This window comes from Caretta caretta, chromosome 11 (genome assembly GCF_965140235.1).
Source record: "Caretta caretta isolate rCarCar2 chromosome 11, rCarCar1.hap1, whole genome shotgun sequence".
In the NCBI taxonomy this organism is placed as follows: Eukaryota; Metazoa; Chordata; order Testudines; family Cheloniidae; genus Caretta; species Caretta caretta.
In genome coordinates, this window is record NC_134216.1 from 23,582,501 (window position 1) to 23,598,721 (window position 16,221).

At 39.4% G+C, this 16,221-nt stretch overlaps 1 protein-coding gene across 11 annotated transcripts in view; it reads right to left on the reverse strand.

Annotated features, from left to right (window-relative positions):
• QTMAN (queuosine-tRNA mannosyltransferase) overlaps positions 1-16,221 on the reverse strand; it is a 364,313-nt gene that overhangs the window by 98,246 nt on the left and 249,846 nt on the right. For 10 of the 11 annotated variants that reach the window (XR_012664354.1, XR_012664353.1, XM_048868636.2 and 7 more), the window contains 2 exons: positions 10,318-10,427; positions 6,392-6,493 (listed from right to left, as the gene is read on the reverse strand). Coding sequence is in view for 9 of the 11 variants with exons in the window: in XM_048868636.2 (XP_048724593.1) it covers positions 6,392-6,493; positions 10,318-10,427 (212 nt within the window). In the remaining 2 variants the exon portion in view is untranslated. The remainder of the gene's footprint in view (positions 1-6,391; positions 6,494-10,317; positions 10,428-16,221) is intronic. The other variant, XM_048868638.2, reaches the window with a different exon arrangement.

Below are 16,221 nucleotides of genomic sequence, written 5' to 3' on the forward strand. Positions count from 1 at the left end.
ATCTAAAATGAGTTGGTGGTTTCAGCCTATCCCCTAGCAGAGAAGAATACCCATTAGTAAAAATACTAGATCAGGCAGCTATTTATCACTAATTCATGATCTTATTAGTATCTCAAAATGGAGATCAAAGATTGGATGGGCATGAAGAAATCTGCTCCGCAGTGTAGCCTCTGGTCAGAATTGGGGTACACACTGTTGCTTTAAAACAAAGCATCCCATTTATCTTCAGTGCCCCCCAATAAATAAATAAAAAACAAACACCAGTCATAAAACTTACTGTTTCCCTCTTTTTCCTAATGTGGAATTCTCCTCCCAGGCACATTAGTCTGAGGTCCATTGATAGATTTAAGATCCAATATCTTGTTTGCCTTAACTTCTAGAAATGGGAGTTTTATCAACTTTGGAAAGGAAGGATTCCCAAACTTTCCAGTGGGATACACAACACTTGCTTCTAGATCTGGCGGTCCTGAATATTGTACACTGAAATGGGTGATTATTTAGATTTTTATTCATAGATTCTCATCGATTCATTTAAATATTCCAAGGCTAGAAGGAACCATTGTGATAATCTAGTCTGACCTCCTGTATAATTCATGCCATAGAATTTCCCCAAAATAATTCCTACAACACATCTTTTAGAAAAACATCCAATCTTGATTTAAAAATTGTCAGTGATGGAGAATCCACCATGATCCTTTGGTAAACTGTTCCCATGGTTAATCACTCTCAACGTTAAAAAAAATGTTTTATTTCCAGTCTGAATTTGTCTAACTTCATTGGATCACGTTATATCTTTCTCTGCTTGATTAAATATTTGTTCCTCATATAGATACTTATAGACTGTAATCAAGTCACCCCTTAATCTTCTCTTTTAGATTGAACTCTTTGAGCCTATCACTATAAGGTGTGTTTTCTAAACGTTTAACCATTCTTGTGGCTCTTCTCTGAACCCTCTCCACTTTAGCAACATCCTTCTTGAATTGTGAGCACCAGAACTTGACACAGGATTCCAGCCACCAGTACCAAATATGAAGGTAAAATAACCTCTACTTCTATTTGAGATGTCCCTGTGTATGCATCCCAGGATCACCTTAGATCTTTGGCCATAGCATCATACTGGGAGCTCACGTTCAGCTGATTATCCACCACAATCTTTTTCAGAATCACTGCTTCCCAGGATAAAGTCCCCCATCCTGTAAATATGGCCTACTTTCTTTGTTCCTAGATGTATACACTTATATTTATCTATATTAAAGCACATATTGTTTACTTCTGCCCATTTTACCAAGTGATCCAGACGGCTCTGAATCAGTGACCTATCCTCTTCATTATTTGCCACTTCCCAAATTTTCATTTTATCTGCAAACTTTATCAGTGATTATTTTATGTTTTCTTCCAGGTCACTGATGAAAATGTTAAATAGCGTAGGGCAAAGAAGCAATCCCCGAGGAATTCTACTACAAACACACATGCTTGATGACAATTCCCCATTTACAATTACATTTTGAGATCTATCAGTTAGCTAGTTTTTAATCCATTTAATGTGTGTCATGTTCATTTTACATTGTTCTAGTTTTTTAATCAAAATGACATGTGGTACCAAGTCAATTGCCTTACAGAAGTCTATGTATATTATGTCAACACTATTACTTTTATTACTATTACACTTACTAACTTGTAATCTTACCAAAAAAAATATTGCAAGTTAGCTTGATAGGATCTACTCTCCATAAACCCATGTTGACTTGCATCAATTACATTACCCTCCTTTAATTCTTTATTAATCGAGTCCTGTACAGAAGTGCTGGAACAATTTGTATAATGGGGATGCTGAGAACCATTGAACCAAAGTATAAACCCTGTATATGATGAAAACCATTTCAGGCCAGGAGGTACAGTAGTACCCCCAGCATGTCTAGTTCTAGCACCTATGGTCCCATATCAGCTGCTCCATTATCTTGCCGGGGATTGATGTCAGGATGACAGATTTATAATTAACAGGTCATCCTGTTTACCCTTTTTTAAAATTGTCACAACATTAGCTTTCTTCCAGTCTTCTGGAACTTCTCCAGTGCTCCAAGACTTATTGAAAAGCAACATTATGGTCCAGCAAGCTCCTCTTTTAAAACTCTTGGATGGAAGTTATCTGGACCTGCTGATTTAAAAAAAAAGTCTAACTTTAGTAGCTTCTGTTTAATATGCTAAAGAGATACTCATGGTAGGGAAAGAATGTTATCACCATATATTCAGATTGTATCATCTGTTTTTTCCCCAAATACAGAACAGAAATATTTATTGAACACCTCTGTCTTTTCTGCATTATTATTGATAATTCTACCATTTCCATCTACTAATGGACCAATACCATTGTCAGGATTCTTTTTGTATCTGACATATTTTAAAAATTCCTTCTTATTAGCTTTAACTCTGTTGGCCATAGATTTCTCCTTGTGTCTCTTTGCTTCCCTTATCAATTTTCTACAATTCCTATCTTCTGATTTATATCCATTCCTATCAACCTCTCATTTATTCAATTTGTTATATATAAACAACCTGGTTTAGAGGCAATGAGGAAGTGGCTATGCAAAATTTTTATATGTATATATATGTATATATGTATATATATATATATATATATATATATATATATATATATTTAAATTTTGTATGGCTGCTTCCTCATTGCCTCTAAACCAGGTTGTTATTTTAACTAGTATGGCCTTCTTCCTCAATAGTGGGATTTTGGCTTTTTTAAGGTATTCTATAAAATGTATCAATTATATTTTCCTCTGTCTCCAAAGCGTGTAAAGTAAGAACTTGTGATACTAAGGGAATTTAGTCTTATAACGAGAGGATATAAAATACAATACCTTTAAATTCCTTTACAACACCAGAAAAAGTCGCTAAATAAATTTTCAGTAAAGTATGTGCCATAAGTTTTATTGGCACTTGTTAGGGATGACCCACATATGACATTCACAGGGAATGTGGCCCCTCAAATCCATTGTGATGAATCATATTTCATCACATTGCCCTTTATATAAAGTCTATTTATATATGAGGATGAATGGATAGATAGACGATAAAAACATGAGGTGTGGTATATTATGTTTTATTGGCATGAATTTGGGAGGATCTGCTTTACTCATGATGTGTAGAAGTGTGTGTATACAACCCCGAAACCAGGCAAGAAAGGGTTAAAGAGCAGCTTTGGGTTCAGGCAGCTCCACCCTGTCACACCTGTGACACATGCCAATCTTGGAGGAAGAGCTTACAAAAGGAAGAAGCTCAGTTCATAAGGCCCCAGACTGCAAAGGTGGACAGACCTCTGACCCTCATCTCCCAGAAAGGAGCACTGTAGAAAACCAAGCTATGCTGGACTGACTGTGAACACCGAGCAATAATACAGACTGCTGGAGGATCCATGTAGGACAGAGAAGCTGGAACCGCTCCTTATTTCTGTTAATTTACTTTCTTCTCTTTTGGTGCCTTGAATACTGAGACTAGGGGCTGGAACCTAGGGCAGATTCTTGCTGAGAATATGAACCCCTGGAGGAGAAGGTGGACACTTTGGAGGAAGTAGGCTAGGAAGAAGCAAGAGGTCTGACCAGACAGAATGTAACCACTTGCCACAAAGGTCCCTGAGCTGGAACACATAGTAGAGGGAGGTACTGGGTTCCCCTCCAGCCTCACTGGGAGGACTAGCCAGAAGACTCCAGACACTAGAGGCCAGAAAGACTATTGGGTAAAAATCCTGGTTTACCCCAGAAGGAATGAGAACAAAGGTGACACGGGTGGAAGGCAGAGTCACAAGTCAAGAGGGGACCATAGATGGATCTGGTCAGCAGGACTACAGAGGATGAAACCCTGCAATGCCCTTCTTAGCCAGAAGGCAGCACACTGGCTAGTGATTCTCTTCATCACAAGAAGCTACAAATAAGATACGTAGCATCATCCAAAATGACTGCCAATAAAACTTGTCTCCACAGGACACCATCATATATTCTGTGTGTGTCACATATTTTACAGAAAAAATATCTTAGAATCTGGTGCTACTTTTTTCACCCCTACTCCTATATTAGTCTAACTCAGGAAAGGAAACAATTTTAACAGACACACTTTAAAATCTCTGAACATTATTTAAAATAATTTTTCTTTTTGATAATAATAATGTAGTGATTTTAAGATCCAATGTGTCAGTCAATCAGTGCTAAAACCAAGTGCTGTATGCCATCAGAAAGTGAGTTTCCTAGCTCTTGAGTCATATATAGCACCCATTTCTATCCAGGATGGCTACAACAGTTTCTATATTTGTTTGTTTGGATTTATAAAAATGCTTAAGAAAGGACAATTATCCATATGCTGTATGTACCCTAGACATAATTTAAAAACTTATCTGAAGTGAATAGTATGGGTAAATATAAACCACCAGAAGTAAGACAGTCAACTTAAAAATTCAGTTTTCCCTTTCCCCACAAGAATTCTCCATACTTATTATTTCCCCTGTTTTCAAATATTTGGGGAAAAGATGAGCTTTGCAAGCTTTGAATGTCATTAGATTCTTCTAAATTGCTCCCATCACTATGGTTCATGAGAGTTTCTGTATTTCTAGCCATGATGGTTCACTTCAATATCAATGACAGAAGCTACACAGAAAACTGCGGGCTGTTAGAGGTTGCACCTTAGACCTGTCATTGGTCCAGATATCCGTGTAACTGCTTGTCCTGTTCCTCATTCCACTGGTGGAGAGAGTGAAACAAAATAAACACAAAATGGTTATGTAGCAGGGTGCTGGTACAAAAGCATCTAATTAGCCCCTGCCCTGTCAGCTCCAATCAGGAGAAGCAGATTTGGGCTGATGGAAAAAGCCTGATGCTGGCCTGAGGATTGGCAACACCTGCTGGCCTGACAAGCCAAGGGCTATAAAGGCTTGGAGGGAGCCAGAAGCCAAGGGGGCAGCCAGAGAGAAGTCAGTCAGTGAGGGAGGGAGGGAACCAAAGGCCTCCTAGCTGAAGGCTGACTGCTTGTAAAAGAGGTTGAATAATCCTGTAAAGCTTGTAAATAGATAGACACTGGTGATGGGATAACTGTAGGTAAATAAAGACATGGGTTGCACAAGCCTGAAGCCTCTTGGAGCCTTACTGGGGCAGCAAGCGGGCCCCAGGAAGAGGGACGGGTCGTGGACCCTGTTACAGTTAACAGAATACCAAAGAAAAGACTCACCTTGAAAAAGGCAGATAAATGATACAGTAGCCAGTACTCCTCTTGGAACCACCAGGAAAATATAGCCCACATTTTTCAAAAGGAGGCTGGATAGCCATCTGTCTTGGATAGTTTAGACACAACAATTCCTGCATCTTGGCAGGGCGTTAGATTAGATGACCCTTGCAGTCCCTTCTAATTCTATGATTCTATGAAGGATAAGTCATACTCTTTCTGTCTTACCTAGAGTGCAAGGCACACTGCCTTCATGTGGCTAGTGAAGAATTCTGTGCTGTACAGTAAAACTTTTGAATTTTTCTTTCTCTCTGAAGAGTTCTCCAAATTCCTGTGCCAGAGGTCGCTAAGCGCACAAGTGAGCATCTCTGTTGAAGACTTGCCTTTGGAGAACTGGCTTTCATAAAGTAATATAAAAAGAAGAACTGGGCAAAAAACAAACAAACAACCCAACACAGAAGAACGGGACCAACAATCTTCACCTAATGCTCAAATGAAATCAAACAACTTCAGTGGTCCACATAGTTATTTTAGACCAGATTAATTTCCTATTAGGGCCAGAGGAGGAAGTGCCAGAATACTAGAAAGAAGACTATTCTTGTGATATTTCTGGTTGAACAGGAAGCAGGAAATACTAGAAATCTAACAAATAAGCTTGTTCTAAGACCAATTGTTTCAAGCCCAATTTTACTGACTCAAGAGGTGAAAATATACAAAGCAGGTTTATATGTGAGCCAAACTACCAATGTTTTGAGGTTCACCCATCATTAGTTTAAAAAAGCTACTTAATTTACTGCATATACTCCCAAAATAGGGTTTCATTATTCTTACTGTTTGTTTGTATAATATGTCCAACATAAGCTGTGTATAGTCAGAATTAGCTCCAGTTCTTTTGAATTGTGTAAAACTTTATACAGAACAGTTATCCTCACAAGCCAGGAAAAGAAGCAAAGTGCAGAAGAGTATTATATGCAAATATTAAAGATTAATGACTTGTTTCATGATAGACATAAACCAGAAGCTCTCCACAGGAGTTCTTAACCCTAAATTTTATTTTAAATACAATATCTCTGTTTCACATTCCATTTCTCCCCTACTACTTTGAAGAGATTATTAAAGTCAAAAGCACACAGAAAGAGGCATTTTACACAGCGTTAGGTGTTAGTATTTTTACCAGTTATAACAAAGGCAAATACAGAATCCTGCCTTAACCAACAGAAAACAAGGTCCTGGTTCTGGGAGGTGTTGAGCATCTTCTTAGATGTGCTGATTAGAGCTGTATGGAGAAAAGTAATTCCATTTCACATAGAATTTTGATAATTTGAAATGTGTTTTCATTTCAATTTGACATGAAAACCAAATATTTTGAAAGACTTTGTGAAGCAGAATAAAGCCCTGGGTCTGGGGTAATCCACCTGGTGGCTTCCCTGAAGCTATGAGCCTGGTAGCTAGGGAGCCGGTGCTCCCAGGGCCTACCAGCTCCCAGTTCCCCATTATCCTGCCTGTTGGCTTGCAGAGGAGCCAGAAGCCTGGGACCCCAGCTGCGCCAGGGGCCACAGAGCTTTGGAGTTCTGGTTCTCAGGGTTTTCAGGCTCCCTGTCAGCCCACCACAGAAGCTTCCAAGGACCCAGGAGCCTGGAAACTTGGGGTCCCAGCAAGTCACCAGGTGGGTTGCTAAGGAGCTGGGCAGGTGAGCTGGCAGGAAAGCAGGCAGATTTCTGATGGAGACCAGACTGGGTTCCATCTATATGCTGCTGAAATCAAACTGTCTTCACAAAACATTTCAATTTCAATCAATCAGCATTCTCTGATGGGAAAACGTGCCGTCAGAGAATTTCTGACCAGCTTTAGTGCTAATATCCTTAACTTCCAGTGGGGGAGTTGGGAACGCTCAGGATCAGGGTCGTACTGATTTTAACTACTTAGCTTAAATTGTATATATTTATTTATATTCTGTTACTGATTTTGGGTGTAAGATGGTCACTTATGTAGAATTTGCATAAAGGCATGTCATTTCACCTTTGACGATCAGTGACCTGGATCCTGCCATAAGAGTAACTGGAAGTGGGAGGTTGGTGGTTGCTGGTTTAAATGTGCTGCAGTGTTCCTTTCCAGGAAATTATCTGTCTAGACAGATATGCCACACCAAGGTGATTTATGTTGATGTGAAATGAGAGTGCATCAGGATTACACTGAGATGCAAACTTAGTGTTTTAAATTAGAGTGTCTTTATTGTGGGACAGTTGGAAGCGTGCACTATGGACCTGATCCAGTGCCCACTCAAACCAATGAGAGTCTTTCAGTGATTTCAATGGGTGCTGGATTGGACCTTATATGAAAGCTAAGAAAAAACATCACTTATATAGACAGGAAGCATTGTCCAGTGGTTAAAATGCTACCCTGGGACTTGGGAGACCTTGGTTCAATTCCCTGCTCCATTGCAGACTTCTTGTATGACTTTGAACACATCATTTATTCACTATGCATCAGTTCCCCATCTGTAAAGTGGGAATAATGGCACTTCCCTATCCCACAGAAGTGTTGTCAGGATAAAAACATTAAAGACGGTTGAATACTAGGGAAAAGGAGTCACATTAGTACCCTAGAGATCAGTCACATGTTAATGAATCAGATTAATACATTTGAAATGCCTTACTGCATTCCATTAATTGTCAGAGCACAAAACTGGACACTTTTTGTAGCATTTCAAATATATTAGCTATATAACGTAATGCCTCACCTTGGTTCATCATTGGGGATGGAACCCATGATCTTTGTTACCTCTAAGGATGATGGCAGTAGTAGCCTCTTAGCCTGCAAGCGGGCCAGCCACTGGCAGCATAACCACTTACTCAACATATTACATACGCTCCTGTTAGGATCATCACACTGAGTGTTTGAAGTCTATTTCTGCTCAAGGGATACATTCACAAAGAAACGTAGGCACCTAAAAAATCACTGGGATTCATAAAATCTGACTTTGGCACTTGTAGGCTCCCAATACAATGAATGGGGAGAGACAGGTGCCTTAGAATGGGATTCACAAAAGTCAGTAGACTTGGCGCCTTCTCATCTCTGATAACCAATGAGAGATGCCAAGCTGAGGGGTAAGTGGTAAGCCCTGCCCCTCTCTCAGAAATAGGTGCCTAAGTCCAGGCTCCCTCTGATGGATCTGCAGAGTCTGACAGTCAGTCTCTCCAGTTGAAGTGTTCCACTGTGGTGAAATAATTTAAAAAAATAATTGGAGTAGGGGGACTGGATCCTCATGCTTGCTCTCTCTCTCGCCCAATGTTTAAGCTGCTCCACTGTGGATAAATAATGAAAGAATCGTTGGGTCAGAGAGAGAGAGCAAGCATGAAAATGACTCTGCTGCCTGCAGGTTAGAGCATTCAACTGGGAGGTAAAAGATCCATGATCCACTCCCTCTGCTCCAATTACTTTTGAAATTATTTATCCACAGTGGAGCAACTTCAACAGGAGAGATGGAGGGAGCCCCCGTCAGACTATCCCGTAGCCCAGTGGCTAGGGCACTCACCATAAAGGTGGCAGATCCCTGTTCAAATCCCTTCTCTCCCACAGGTGAAGAAGGGAACTGAACCAGGAGTCTACCGCATCCCAAGAGAGCACTGTAACCACTGGACTACACACAAGGAGAGATTTGGATTTTGTGTGAGCTTCTCTGTAGGGGCCCAGTCCAGTAGGTGAGGTCTGAACATACTTACTGAACACACTGACAGGTTACATGGAGAAATGTCTATCTTCCCCCAGTTCATGCATTGCTCTGGGACATAGGCATCCAGATGCCTGAGATGGGGCTGCAGTGCGTATGTTCAGAGGCAGAAACATAGGCACTTAGGGAACTCTTAATGCAAAAATTTAGGTATTAGGAGAGTTTAGGCACCAACAGGATTCGGGGGGGAGCTGAGCAGGGGCTTTCTGAATCCCAGTGGGGCCTGTAGAGCCTAAATCCTTTTTTGAATATAGCCCCAAGTCTCTATGCCAGTTTTATACCAAAGGTATTATAGAATTGGTATAAAGACATGGTCATGGTGTAAATAATCCCTAGATTTAAACTAAATTAGTGTCTAGTGCCTCTACCTGAAAATCTCCAAGAAGAAAACCATTACCACTTAAAGCAGGGTAATTGCAGAAAATGTAAAACCGTGTGGGCAATGGGGTTGAATTTCAACAAATATCAAGAAGCATCCCGCAAGGTCACAATTCTATTAGCTAAGGATGTGGAGAACAAAATCTTGGTCAGAGGTTAAACAGTACATAGAGCAATTGACCCAGAAATAGAAAAAAAATTGCAGTAAACTCGGGGTATGTTCATTCAAGTCAACAAAAAGTTCCTGGTAAGGCTCAAGCACATAGTTGACACATCAGTTATAACAAACAACAATAGCAGTATTTCAGACATTTCAAATGACAGCACAGGAATATTAAGCAGCAAATCCTTAGCAAAATTCCACTGAAGTCAATAGTTACATTAATTCACACCAGCTGAATATCTGACATGCTCTGTCACTTTCTCTCTCTGTATGTGTGTAAATATATAAATATATGACTTAAGTATAACTTGAAGGGACCACTCTTAGGGTGAGAGGATAGTTTAATTCCATTGTCATCCACGTCTTGTCCTTTCTGCTGATAATGTCAACAATTAGTGTCAATTATGATGGTAGTCTTTATGATGTTAACACTTGTCCACTAGGAAGTGAACTAAGACACATTTCACTTATTTCATATAGGCCAAGCTGCCATCAAATAAATAGTAATGACTTTTGGTCAGTGCAGAATTCAGACCAGTGACCTAGAGTTGAAAGTCTCTGTATCTCATTAATAATTCTCTGAACTATCCAATCTCTTACATCTATATATTTTACATCCTTATAAATGCATTACATGGAACACATATCATAAATAAATGGCTTTATACTCTCAAGCAATATCAAAGAGCGCTGAAATATTTTTAATATAACAATTTGATTTTATAACATACCAGCATCTTTTTGTTTTACTATGTAATTTACCAACCCCATAACTTCTAGAATTGTCTGGCTTCTGCCACCTGAAGAATTAGATCATTCAAAAAGGTACCTGGGACATCAGTGAAGGTCTCTCCAAGGACAGACACATGAAAAGGTAGGTCCATCTCCTTAAGTTTCAGTAATACTTTAAAGAAACTCTCAGGGTCTTTGTCATGTTCCCTTGAAATAAACAAACAGAATTTACCTTGAATTAGGTTATGTTTATTTGTAGAAAACTTTTTACCTTATCAGAGTAAGGTTTATCTTAACCTCTGTTTTTGGTATTGGGGACCTCAGGCTCAGTCCCCTAAGCATGACTTCCTCCTCTGCTCATTCACCCTGCATGATGGCTTATGCCATATGGACTTTTATTTTCCTCAGCCCAGGATTCAAGACCACAAATCAGCCTTGTTAGAGTCTTAAGCCTGTTCCCTAGCCCATCTTTCTGAGACCTTGTGTTCACTCTTTAAATTAACAATTTAGATAGCATATAGATTTAAATATTTATTTCACCCAGCTATAAGCATATCTCTGCCACACCAACAGACAACACTGAAATCATACTAATTTTTTAGTCAGAGAGCATGTGTATTCCATGTGCAAGTTAACCATAGAAAGGTAAGGGAGGGGTATTTGATTCGTAAAAATTTAAAGAATCATAATTTCAATGGTGTCACCCTCTGCAGTGTGGTGGGGAATTGCTTCCCCCCTCCCCCCCCCCCCCCGCCTCCCTCCAGGTCCTCTGGTTGGTGGAAATTTTGATAATACAGTATCATAAAAAATGGGACAAATTGGGTATCATTCAAAAGCCCTTTCTCCCACAAACACAATGGTACCAAACAAGGTAAACCTAGAACAATTATGTAGCTATGTATTTGAGAAAAATGTTTTAAATTAGCTTTTTAAAATTATACTTTAAATACAGGCATGTCAAACATGCAGCCCTCACAAAGTAAAATTGTGTCCGTTGATTAACAGAACATGCTCAGAACATGATACCTGATTAATTTTTTTAATGTTACAGATTACTATACATATAAGGAGTGCTTTGACTTGATTTGCCAGTATCATTAGGAAAGAAGTGGTTCAGTGGTATTGATTATCAACTTTGTTTATAATGCCAAAAGAGTTCTAATGAGGTACTGCTTAAGATGTCAGCATCCAGTCTGAAATTAATGGAATACCTTTGTAAACAGTACGCACATAGTTACATAACATACATACATTACATAACATAATTAATTACAATCACGGTGATGGGTTGTACTAGGCCCAGAGGCTCCCTGCTGGAGGTCACAGGGTCCTACCACACCCCATCCCAGAGAGGAGAAGAAGGAAAGTCCTCCAGTGGCCTAGCATGGTTGTGGGGAAGCAGCCAATAAGGGAGGCTGCAGAGAGCACTGAGCCAATCAGAGCCCCACAGACTCACATAAAAGGAATTGTAGGGCTAGAGTCAGTCAGTTGCTGCCTGGAACTGTGTTCCTGGCTGGCTGAAGGAGCAGAAGGACCATGGGCAGATCAGTTGCTGGCAGGGCTTGGGGATGCAAGAAGGGGCTCCTGGCTGGCTGCTGCGACTGAGTAAGGACTGAGCCGAGGAAGAGCTGCAGGAAGATAGTGTCCTGAGGGTACAGCCCCATACCTGGGCTGGGACTATTTAAAGACTGAACCCAGGGAGGGCTACAGAGATACCAACAGAGGGGTACTGGGATAGGCCCCTGGTGGTCTGTATATACCGGAAGAGGTCTGGTTTGCTTCACGTACAGATTGTGTGAGAGACTCGGTTGACTTGGTGCTTGAGAACCACCAACAGAGGTCACCACAAACCAAGAGTGCAGGCACACGCACTCAACCAGGGCATGCTCGTGAGAGGTGGGTGCTACCCCATTACCCAATCCCAAAGAAATGTATTACAAAATCCTTGTTTTTACTTTGATCTTGATCATTTTTAGACATTAGCGGGGAGCAAAGAATACCAGCTAATATCTGAATCTTGGAGAATACCACCGTAGGGGACCTGGTTAAACATGTGGCTCCGTGACAGCTTGTGTGCTACATGAACTGCACCCATACACTGAATTTGGCAAGGTTGCAGAGGAAGTACATCGAGCACCAGGAAAAGTCGAAGATGCCAGGACAAGTGTTAGCTGTGGGAGAGTCTTTGCTCTCTTTATTTCATTTGTCCGGAGTGCTAATTGGAATTAGCATTTGACAGGACTGGAAGACTTTGTGAAATATTTTTTTGCTTTAGATCTAACCAACTATTCTGCAATGATTGCTGGTAAATTGCTGAAATAAGAGGTGTAGTGAAGTCTGCCCCAGACACATGGGAAGAATTTAAAGAAGGAAATTGGAGTGTTTAAAGGTCGCTAATTCCCTGCTGGGCATTTGGTTCAGATAAAGCTCTAGAACATGAAAACGCAGCAAAAAGAAAGTTATTTGGGGGTTGGTGGGCATAACACAGAAGCCCAGTTTTTCCTGACAACCCCAGAACTCCATTGAATTTTGAATGAAATATTATGCACAGCTGGAATGACTTTCCCAGAAGTAATCAAGCACCATTAGGTTCTGCTAAGTGCCAAGAAGAGGACAGGATGAGCTTACTTGGATTGACAGCACATCTGAGTACGACAGACCAGCGCTTATTAATCATGACAAAACAGGTCCAAGTGATGAGAAGTGAATGGATACTTTGGATCATGACTTGTTTGAAGTCTTCAAAACCCAAAGCATTATCCAGAGGTTTGTCAATCTAAGGTCTCCAATCAAGAAAAGACTAAAGCTGTAAATGACTTAAAAGAAAATCAAAGTGAACATAGCAGGGATTTTTTCAGAGCTAACCACAGACAGGTAATCCCCATGATGTTGACCTACATGAGACTTTAGGAAAGTATAAATTCTTCGTAGTACAACAAGCTGTGTTTGAATGCGATGGAAGAAGGCATACGTGCCAAACGAAAAGCAAACTAAAGTACACTAATACATACCTAGCCTGGTCTTCCTAAGCCAGCACCCAGTGACAATGTGACTGGTATCTTATGCCAGCAGAGTCCTTTCAATATAGCAATCATAAATGGCTGAGGTATAAGTTCTCAACAAACCAGAAACTGTTAATGCCTGCTGAGATTTGGCTGATTAATTTAATTATGAAGCTACAGAGAATATACTGGATCAATGACATAATCCACCTCATATTTGACACATATGTAGAAGAATCAATTAAAATACTACTAGAAAGAAGAGAGACTATCTTATTTCACCTGTCCAATACAAAATCATTGACTCCACAAACATCTTCAATGTCACATTAAAGAAGCTGTCTCATACTCAAATGAAGGATTAGTTAATTGCATACTTTGCAGAAAAAACACTCTAGCATGCAAGGAATTGTTGAAAGAATTTCTTTGTTGCATTGTGTAACAAAGCGGATGCCTTGCACTGTTCAGTGGAGTTTCTTCATAGTTCCCATGAGGAGGCTGACACTAAAATTATCCTGCATGCTGTCAATGCCACAAAGAGAGGTGCTACTAAACTCTGGATTTTTGCACAAGACACAGATGTTTTAGTGCTCTCTGTGAGATGCTACCCAAGACTTCTGCAAGATTCTGTTTTCGTGCTTGCTGCTGGGGAACGGAATTGCTGTATATCCCTCAGAGATGTTTTCCTATCACTCAGACCATTAAAACCACGGTACTGCCAGGTTCTCAGACACTTTCAGGATGTGACACTACTGGAAGGCTGGTTGGAAAGACCAAATTAATTTACTGGAAGATTTTTGATTTAGCCTCCAAAGATTCTCCTTGCTCTGAAGATGCTTGGAATGGCTGAGACAGTCACTGATGAAGTCATAAATGCACCTGATATGTTCATATGCCAAGTTTACCATTTGAAGACCATTATTATGCAGTTGCAAAGTTACATTGGTGGATGTTTTCCAAGAAACAGACAAAGAAAGAAAAATTCCTTCTGACAAGGTATGCATTTCTATCTGCGATCAAGAAGGCAAATGATCAAACAATGAAATGGACCCAGGATGATCCAGTGCATCCAAAACTACCCTCCCCTGTCAGGCCTGGATGGGTGTTGGAGGATGGACAGATCACACTAGTTATGTGTGAAATACCATACATTCCCGAACCAATCCTTCAGCTAACTAAATGCTTATATGCAAAGAGAAGATGCTCACTGGCCTGGAAATGTTTGGCCAGCAGACTGCCTTGTATGGAGCTGTGCAAGTGTAGCACGAGAATCAGTGTGACAACGTATCTAGCAGCAGTGCCCTAGACAGAGACAACTCTGATAATGACTTTGGTGAATAACCTTGACATATAGGACATTTAACTTCCCTAGGATTACCAAAGAGGGTTGTTTTTTTAATGTAAACAATGAATCTGTGTTTGAAGTATAATTTAAAAAATGTTGATTTTTAAACATTTCTCTCAAATATATATCTATATAGTTGTTCTAGATTTGTCATGTTTGGTACCATTATGTTTGAGGGAGAAAGGGCTTTTGAATGATACCCAATTTGACCCATTTCTGATAACACTGTATTATCAAACTTTCCACCGGCTGGAGCACCTGGAGATGGGAGCCGGTGAGTCCCCGCTGCCACACCACTGAAGGTGACACCATTGAAATTATTATTCTATAGATTTTTATGAATAAAATGACAACCCCCTTACTTTTCTATCACTAACTTGCCCATGGAATGAGATTTTACTCCATTATGCTCCTAGGATATTTACACTGTCCCCAGCAATAGGCAAACAAATGTTTTTGCAGAAGCAATATGTTAGTCAAATGCATTTGCTAAAAAATTCCCAAATGGAATTTTATGACTAGATATTTGGATACAGAAGAAAGAACACATCTGATTTGGGGGTCTTTTTGCACCATCAGGGCTTTAAGTAACTAATGGGGGGGGGGGTTAAAGTTACTTTAGAAATGGATAAGAAATAATCTGTAAACATTTATAATTTCATCTGAAGATAACTAAAGATTTAGAATGGTTTTTTTTCTGCAGTCAAGGTCTTAAAAACACTGGATTGGTTATTTTAAAAGAAGGACTAGCATCTAGCTTTCATCTTCTTTATTATGACAGAATGAGAGGTTAAAAAGACACCATAAATGAATAAAAATTTCCATAATTTGGTAAATTACATAAAAAATGGAAGATGTTATTTTCTCTATTCTAAGGTGTGATTATAATATTTCTTGCATTTAATTACTCTGCTTTAAAGTAGTATACTTTGGACAGATGTGGACCAGATGTCTTTAAAATATTTTGTTTTTAATTTATTATTTAGAAACTTGAACTGTTTTCCTTCTTGTGTTACAGGAAAATCGACAGTTCAGAAGTAGTGGTGTATTTCCTCCACAGACTAATTACGTAAAATGAATCTGTAGGTTTATCATATAGATGCTGTATATGAAACATTAATAATTATATCATTCAGGAAATCTCAAGCTAAATGAGATCTGCAGCTCTACATGTATTAATTTCTAATTCAGTCAATATTTTTGGTTTACTGATTTAAAACAAATGTATCTTCTAATTAACGTTTAAAACGATACTTTTCTAGGCTTAAAATCTTCAGAAATTTTGAGGTCTAGAAAATTAGATTAACCTGCCCACCCCAATAATTACTTTAAGAAGTTGTATATCCCCCAGCTTTGTTTTGTTCCCAACAATAAAGTGGAATGCAACAGCATAAGCCATGTAATTTGTTTCACATCTGTGGACCAGGAGTTTTCATGATGATGGTTCCAATAAACTAAAGTGGATGAGAATACTGACTCAGAGAAAATTCAACAACTTTTAAATTACAAAGACCCAGGACTGAAATACCAACAAGCTGCTTGTATCCATGTGAATAAAATAATTATCCATTTCTGGAAGGACAGCTGATGTGTAAAATGTACTTCTAATGCTCTAATTCTCTTCAAAATGTCCAGCTGAAATGAATGGAACCAT